The sequence below is a fragment of the Diadema setosum genome, chromosome 3, assembly GCF_964275005.1.
Source record: "Diadema setosum chromosome 3, eeDiaSeto1, whole genome shotgun sequence".
NCBI classification, from domain to species: domain Eukaryota; kingdom Metazoa; phylum Echinodermata; class Echinoidea; order Diadematoida; family Diadematidae; genus Diadema; species Diadema setosum.
Genome location: NC_092687.1, coordinates 31680587 through 31689616, shown reverse-complemented (window position 1 = coordinate 31689616; position 9030 = coordinate 31680587). Strand labels below are relative to the sequence as shown.

General features: G+C 43.9%; 1 protein-coding gene across 1 annotated transcript; it reads right to left on the bottom strand.

Moving 5' to 3' along the window:
- Positions 1 to 1202: 1202 nt before the first annotated feature.
- Positions 1203 to 5816, bottom strand: LOC140246779 (uncharacterized). The gene has a single exon (XM_072326112.1). It carries the CDS (start codon positions 5814 to 5816, stop codon positions 1203 to 1205), a length of 4614 nt encoding a protein of 1537 aa, XP_072182213.1.
- Between the last annotated feature and the right edge of the window lie 3214 nt (positions 5817 to 9030).

The window sequence follows — 9030 nt, the reverse complement described above, 5'->3', positions numbered from 1 at the left end:
ATGTTCTCATAATTTGTATAGTGGATGTTTTTATTTCATGAAACAGTAATTTTCAGAGACGTTTTTCATTTTGCTCAGAGACGTGCGGTCTTTGATTTTTGTGCAGATTCTTACATATTTACTGTCTATCCTTTTTTAAATTACCTCTAATCCAAAGATTAAAATACATTATTTCACAAATGATACTAATTGGCAAATCTACGGAATAATCATTCTAATAAATCGGCACAAACACCAGGAAAGTTTTTGTTGTTACTCACATTCTCAAGATTTGTGGGCATATCTGTCGTTGAACTGTGCTGACTCGATTCCAGGATGGCTCGTCAGTGCGTAAAATAAGCACGCAAATAAAGTATCATGCAGTGCGAAAGTGTCAGATGAGGGAATAACTCTTCAGAGACTTTCAATCAGGGACATTCGTTTTGATCAGAGACATTCGCCAATTCGGGTTTTCAACCAGAACTTTTTTTTTGTGGACAGTATGCTACTAAAGTTGCCAATCATCATAGTCGCTGTAGACACGTACTACATAAAGGTGAAAGTTTACTTCAGTCAGTCACAGTTGGAACGCACAGGTTCGTTCATTTATTGAAGACATCAATACCAGCTGGACTCGTGTACTTGTAACAAACACGAACTTGTGTTGAACCAAAACTTGTGGAACACACCAACTTGTGTACTTGTGTGCTTGCATACTGGTGTCGAACCCGAACTTGTGGTACACACTAACTTGTGGTTCACTATAAAAAGAGAAAGGAAATAATAAATGCTTAGTTATCACTACCTTGAGCAGCTTGTCAAGTGTAATTATTTAGGAATGCGCACTAGACGGTGTATCCAAGGTAACGGTCTGAACTTTAAAGGGGCGTAACAGCCTAAATTTGTTCCGATCAAATATTTCTTGAATAAATCAATACTGCCGCTACATACCGGCCCCCAATGAGCAACCTACAGGATGGTCATTTAACCTCAATCTTCAGGCGGCAGAAATTCTTCCTATACACATACAAACCGTTCAACAGCAAATGCATGTACTTAATGCAAATAACTACAGTTTAAAATAACTGTCATTTCGGCTTACTCGTGCTTACATCTCAAAGGCATTGCTTAACCTTCGAATAAACAAACATCAAATATTCGATTCAACTCTTACTCTACAGCATCAAGTCTGATGACTGCAATTAAGTCATCCACTTATATCACTACGTTTCAGCGGCTTCGAGCAGACAGAGCTTTGCTATTGGCCTCTTGAAGAATCTTGTTCCGACCCTCACTTGAGCCTGTCGAACATGTCCATCTTTTCCCGGGTACACTTCAACTACTTTACCCAAAGGCCACTGTCCGCGAGATGTGGTTTCATCCGCCACCAAGACCAAATCATTGACAGCTAGGTTCCGTCTTGGGGCATTCCACTTCTGCCTTTCTTGCAGCAGAAGTAAATATTCCTTCTGCCACCTCTTCCAAAAGACAGAAGCGAGATATTGCACCTGTCTCCATCTGCGTCTGCCATATGCATCCTTCTGATCAAAGACACCTGGAGGGAGACTAGAGCCTTTTCGCATGATCAACAAGTGGTTTGGTGTCAAAGGTTCGTCATCGTTCGGGTCAAGATTCAACTGAGTGAGTGGACGAGCATTCAAGATTGACTCTACTTCAGCCATGAGTGTGGACAGAACTTCATCATTGACAATTTGCTGTCCAAGTAAGCAGGTAAGTATCTTGCGAACAGACCTCACCATCCGTTCCCAGGCTCCGCCCATATGACTAGCTGTGGGAGTATTGAAGTTCCAGTCGATACCTTGCTCTGCGAGGAAGTTAGTCACACGCGTTTGGCTCAAACTTTCCAAGTTCTCACGAAGTTCTCGTTCCGCACCTCTAAAGTTGCTCCCATTGTCACTGATGATTTTGGATGGCTTACCTCGCCTGCTGATGAACCTTCTCAGTGCGTTTATGAAGGAATCTGTGTCCAAAGTGTTTGCTACTTCTAGGTGGACCGCTCTGCAGTTCAGACAGGTAAACAAGCACCCGTAACGTTTGACCCGGCTACGACCTTGCTTCACCATGATTGGTCCAAAGTAATCAATTCCCACATAAGAGAAAGGTGGTTTGTCTGGGGTCACCCTGCTACTCGGAAGATCTGCCATGAATTGTTCCATCTTCTTGGCATTGCTTCGTTTGCATGAGAAACACTTGCCTATCACCTTTCGCACGGTTGCCCCTCCTTTCAACACCCAATACTTCTCTCTGAGGGCTGTCCAGGTCATCCCGGCCCCCGAATGACCTACTAGGTGATGGTGATGAACGATCAAAAGCTTCGTCACATGGTGATCAGAGGGCAAAATGATAGGATGTTTCATCTCATCATCCAGTGGTGCATTCTGTAGTCTTCCGCCGACTCGAATGATGCCGTCCACCAAAATTGGGTTCAGCTTGGACATGACTGTACCGCTCATCTGCTTTCCTTCGAGGATAGCGCTGAATTCATCGCGTTGCACCAGAGTCACGATTGCTTTCTCTGCTTGTTTCAATTCGTCGGCAGATAGAGTGGACTTCTTCAGATCATCCGTGGATTCCCCCTTAGCCTTGGCTTGGAGAAGCTTCTTGAAACGAAGAAGCCAAGCTGTGGATTTCCTCAACTGATTCCACGAAGAGTACCTATGCAAGAGGTCGCTGACTTGAGCTCTCATTGCTGTCGCATATACTGGTACTGCTTTCTTCACTTCAGCGTCTCCTCTTAACTCCAAGACTTCTGGCTGAATGGGCCAGTCATTGTCTCTCCACAGAAAATCTGGTCCTTTGAGCCAACGCTGGTTCTGGAGCAGTTCCTGTGCCTTCAGGCCACGCGATCCATCGTCACTTGGATTAGACTTTGAGTCTACGTATCTCCACTGAGACACCTCTGAGGCATCATGAATCCTTGCCACACGATTGGCTACAAACGTCTTGAATCTCTTGCTTTCACTGCGGATATACTGAAGGACAGACGTTGAGTCAGTCCAAAAGACGCTGTCTTTGACTTGGATGTCAAGCTCTGACTTGATGAACTGATCCATGGACACGGCCAACACTGCTGCCATTAACTCCAATCTGGGGATGGATACTACTTTCACTGGAGCAAGTCGGGACTTCCCCATAACAAAGGCACAATGTATCCGTCCTGTTCTGTCAGTCAGGCGTAGGTATGCAACGGACGCATATCCAACTTCGGAGGCATCACAAAAGTGATGCACTTCAGCTGACACGACTTCGAAACCATTCGGTTTGAAACATCTCTCGATCTTCAAGTCAGTCAACATGGAAATGTCTTCCATCCATCTTCGCCATTCTAGCTCGTCCTCAGCTCCAATAGGCTCGTCCCATCCTAATCCTACTCTACACAACTTCTGAAGGAGAATCTTGGCTGGCAGCACAAAGGGAGCAATGAACCCAAGTGGGTCATAGAGGGAACTGGCTATCGACAGAATTCCCCGTCGCGTTGCAGGCTTCTCACGGAGATGCACCTTGAAGCCAAAACAGTCTGTTTCAACATCCCAAAGGATTCCTAGAGTGCGTTCTGCAGGAAGCTCATCGATATCTAGGCTCGACACCGATGCTGCCCTATCTTCCTCAGGTATGGAACCTAAGACGTCGCGGTCATTGCTCAACCATTTCGTGAGCCGAAATCCACCACGACTGAGCAGGTCACGAATGTCTTCTACTTGAGTCACTGCTTCAGCTCGATCCTTAACAGACTTAAGACAATCGTCCACATGGAAGTTCCTTTTCACTGTGTCGATCACTTCTTCATTGAAGTGTCCGCGATTATCCTCGGCAGTCTTCCGTAGAGCAAAACTGGCACAACTAGGTGAAGACGTGGCGCCGAATAGGTGTACAGTCATGCAGTATTCGGCTGGTTCCTGAGCCAAGTCACCGTCCTTCCACCAAAGGAATCTCATGGTGTTTCTGTCCCTGGGCGGAACCTTCACTTGGTGGAACATAGACTGAATATCGGCGACTATGGCAACTTGTTCCTGACGAAACCTCGTAAGCACGCCGACTAGATTGTTGGTAAGGTCCGGCCCTTGGAGCAATTGTTCATTGAGTGAAGTTCCTCCATATCTCGCTGCACAATCGAACGCAACGCGGACTTTGTCTTTCTTTCGGGGATGAACTACAGCGTGGTGTGGGAGATACCATACTGACTCATTTGAAGCTTCTTCTTGGGTGGCGCTCTCAGCTGATACATCCGACGGTATGCACTCGACTTCCTTTGCATACCCTTTGGCAATGTAGTCGCTGACTGTCTCTACGTACTTGTCACGTAGGGCTTTGTTCCTTTCCAACCTCTTCTTCAAATACCCAAGTCTCGCCTCGGCCAAACGACGATTGTTTGGCAGGACAGGTGGAAAACTGCGCCACGGTAGAGCGACTTGATAGTGACCATCGACCATCACTGCAGATTCCTTCATCACCTTCAGTGCTCGAAGATCTTCCACCGAATCTCCAACATTCTCCTGATTGAGATACCCGCCAAAGTCCACCCTCCAGAACTGCTTCAACTGTTGTTCGAGGGATTCGTCTTCAAGGCGAGTAAAATTCGCATGGAAACTTGTCGTGGATTGTTGCTTCTTGGACACAGGACCCATAAGCGTCCACCCTAGCGGAGTTCGAACTGCATAGGGTTCTTTTGGTTTGCCGACTCTCTGTTCCAAATTCCAGAATGCTTCTGGGGTATCTGCTCCCACTAATAGCTCCACTTCTCCTTGATCCATGGAAGGAAGGGCGATGTCATTTAGGTGTGACCATTCCTTTACATCTGCTGAGTTGGGGAAACATTCGTCGGCGACTGGAAGATTGTCTACAGTCCAAACATTGTCCAGTGTCAAGGTTTCCTGGCCCATAACTCCTTGGACTGACATGGAAACTTCAAGGCCACGTTTGCTTGCTCCTGTCTGGTCCACCGTAGACAGCTTGAAGCTTCTTTCCGTCCCAGTGAGACCTAGCTTGTCGACAAGACTCTTGGTGCACAGCGAAACGTCGCTGCCTTCATCTAACAAGGCCCAGGTTGTAGTTTGTCTCCCATTTCCTCCAACCTTTACGGGCACGACTCTCAGACAGATCTTGCCTCTTGAGGAATGAGCGGTGAATGACCGACCCAATCTTTCGTCTCCTTGACTACCACTTGAAAGGCTTGGGTTATCTTGCTTTACCCCGTGTTGGTTTTCTTGCCTTGTACTGTCCTCTCGGTTCTCTTGCCGAGGAGAGTTCCGACTAGGATTGTATGTTGTGTGCAGGAGAGCATGATGCTTCTTACCACAGTCCGTTACTTCACAGCGAGCTTTGGAAAGACAGCCTACAGCCAAGTGAAATGGTCGTAGGCAATTGAAGCACAGTCTCGCTTTCCTAGCTACGTCTCGTCTGTCGTCTACCCCTTTCTTCTTGAAGGATTCACAGGACGTGAGATTGTGCTTTCCTTGACAGCAAGGACATTTCCTTTCAGGACGATCTCGACTGCCTTGGACGGGACGTGGTGTGTTTTCATCGACCCTCTGAGTTGCAAATGCTGTCCCTCTAGGTCGTGTTTCTTTCTTCATCGACTTGTCGTTCTTTGGAATCGCTTTCCCGATGTTTCGTCCGAAGATGTTGCTGGCCAACTGGGCGGATTCTTCTACAAACGTTGTCATCAAGTCGAAGTTGGGCACAACACATCTCACCATCATGGCATGGGCTCTCCTCGCCCATTCTGCTTGAAGGTGAATGGGTAACAGACGTTGAATCTTGAGTAGTGTCTCAGAGCCGTTTGCATCAGCGAGATATCCCATCTGTGCTAGAACCATCCCACAACGCTTCATATCTCGCGCAAGGTCCCACAGTCCTGCATGGTCGTTCTGCTTGACTTGTGAACGTTTCAGGATCTTATCCAAGTGAGCATTCGCCACCACGTGCGGTTGTCCAAACTGAGTCTCTCAAAATCCTCTTCGCTTCGGCATAACCCTCACGTGGTTCCATGAGAACACAGTTCTCGATGCTGTTGCGGGCCTTACCCGAGCAGTACTGGATGAGATAAGTGAGTCTGGTCCTATCATCCAGCACCTTCTGTTCCACATTAACCTCAAAGCTGTTAATGAAGCTGCGATACACGGTCGGATTGCCATCAAAGGCAACCAAATCTGGCTTTGGCAAGCTAAAAGCAACATTAATGGCATGAAATATTGGATTCATGTTAGAATTGTACACATCACTACTTCTCACACAATCATCTACAGCAACGTTAGGTGCATGAGACAAATTATGAGATGACATACGAACTTCACCATATTCAACTGGACTACTTGGCGTAGTACTATTACGTTCTACCGGGTCAGATGTGACACCATTACCCTTTGCTCCTGACCACACTCGAGCATCAGGATTTAACACTGAGGACTTCACTTCATCCTTCTTTTCATTAACTTCTTACTGTGGCTTACCAACAACATCATGAACTTCACATTCTAGTACACGTGTTTCAATTTCTGCATTTTCAATTTCATGTTCTAGCTCAAGATTTGCAAGTTTTTCATTCAATCTCAACCGTTCTCTTGTTAATTCTTGTTTCCTTTTCAGTTGTTCCTTTCTTGCTTTCGCTAGCTCCAACTTGATTCTGGCCTCACGCAGTCGGGAAGCCGCTGCAGTCCTTCCACTATCTCTAGATGATGTGGACCTGTTGCTTCGTCGTGATGCTGATGATAGCGTGGTTGACCTGTCGTCATCCGAATCGTCAGGGTTACGTCTTGGTACGCTCGGGATAGCTTGTTCCGGTAGAATACCACCAATCTGGGCGTTTCCCACCAATCCTGAGGTAGCTCTATCCTGGGGAGGATCACTGACGACCGGTTGTTCATCAGCAACGTCACTAGATGGGCTGGGACTATCATGCAGTGGACCTTCCATTTTGGATCAAGTTTGTGAACTGTATGTAGACACGTACTACATAAAGGTGAAAGTTTACTTCAGTCAGTCACAGTTGGAACTCACAGGTTCGTTCATTTATTGAAGACATCAATACCAGCTGGACTCGTGTACTTGTAACAAACACGAACTTGTGTTGAACCAAAACTTGTGGAACACACCAACTTGTGTACTTGTGTGCTTGCATACTGGTGTCGAACCCGAACTTGTGGTACACACTAACTTGTGGTTCACTATAAAAAGAGAAAGGAAATAATAAATGCTTAGTTATCACTACCTTGAGCAGCTTGTCAAGTGTAATTATTTCTGTGTCTTCCAAATATACTTAATACTTGTAATAATCGAAACACCTTTCGATTTGTGCAACTAACATAAACAACAGTAACAACCTTACACTGTTAACCCAAATGCATGCAACCATATATGCAGCAACCACATGCAGTGCACTAAATATGCAAGTGTTCGGTAATAAACATTAACCCATCAATGTCTTGTAGAGACATACAGCTGTAGATCTGACTCAATATCTGATGTATGGTACTGCATTTTTCAGTGTACAAATACACTGCACCATGAAATAATGATATTGTTCTAAATGACTTGACTCTATCACACCTGTTTACTCTGATCATTCAAACAAAGTGTACATTATGAAGTGACCTTTATCTCTATCACTCACATAATTAAGTTCAAATGATGCAATTGCATCCCTACAACACTATCATGAAATGCAGCCTGCCTTTCTTACAATAAAATAAATCCAAGATCATCTTTCCCTTTAAACCCTTGAATGTCTTTCCTTTTGACACCTCAACACCCATATGATACACCAAAAAAGAAACTAACCCTTCACAAACATTGAATAAGTTAGCCCTCTCAACTGCAGTTATGTATGGGATTGTATTGACTGTACGGTATACGTACATATACGTGTGTAAATCTAACAGTATACAGCTCTGTGAAAGTGACAAAAGTTGAATCCCTTAATATAATTCTCATTCCTATATGACCATAACACAATATTCTTCTGAATATGGAGTCTTATATTATTCCTAAATAAAACATACACAGTATTGTAAGCTTCAATCATACACTCACACTTCGAACATTTCTCTTCCCTGCCTGCTAAGCAGGAATCATGTACGATAATCAATACCTACAGCGTACCGTACTGTTCTACGTGTAATCACTTTCTATAACGGTCTGAACTTTAAAGGGGCGTAACAGCCTAAATTTGTTCCGATCAAATATTTCTTGAATAAATCAATACTGCCGCTACAGTCGCCTCGCTCACACTGACATACTAATAACCACTTTTTATCTCAAGCATAATCCACTTTCATTAATGACACCATTAAACAACTGAACATCTCTGATGGCTATTCAGTATAATTTTCTTTAATGAGCCACCACACGATTATTTAACACAGCTCACTCACAAATTTTGATGGAATGGTAGTATGGATAAGACGCTAAATAAATATGGCCTTGCATGTTTTCATAGTCATCCTGAATTTTTGGCGTCAAGGAAAAGATAATTCATTCAGAGACGTTCTTTTTCAGACATAAGTGAATTCAACGTTTCCTGATAAGATAAATAACACACACGTTCATGGCAGAAGTACTTGATTAAATAGTTGAAGAGTGTGGGCTTAATCACAAGGAAAAACAAAACTGTAGAAATGCATTAGAACAAAAATTAAGACGTGTGAATCTGGGATTTTTTCCCAAAATATGAATTTTTGTCAATTTTTTCAGCTTCAAGGCATTATTTTTTAAAGAAAATGCAGTAAGAACACTACAAAGTATATATTTTCTGAAAGGTACAACCCTCCCCTACCAAATGATACCTAAAACCATGGAAAAACACCCCAGGTGACAATTTTACAAGGGTTTGAATATCGAAAAGCCCGAAAATGGCCAATTGTACATCGTTCAACGTTTTCACCCATATATATATATATATATTATATCTATGAAGGGTTTGTCTGCAAAAACCGATAAGTCCATTTTTGAAGATTTTGAAGTACGATCTCTGTAATAAAGTAAAAAATAATACCTTTTAAATGATATATTGGTCACTACATATATAGGTATATT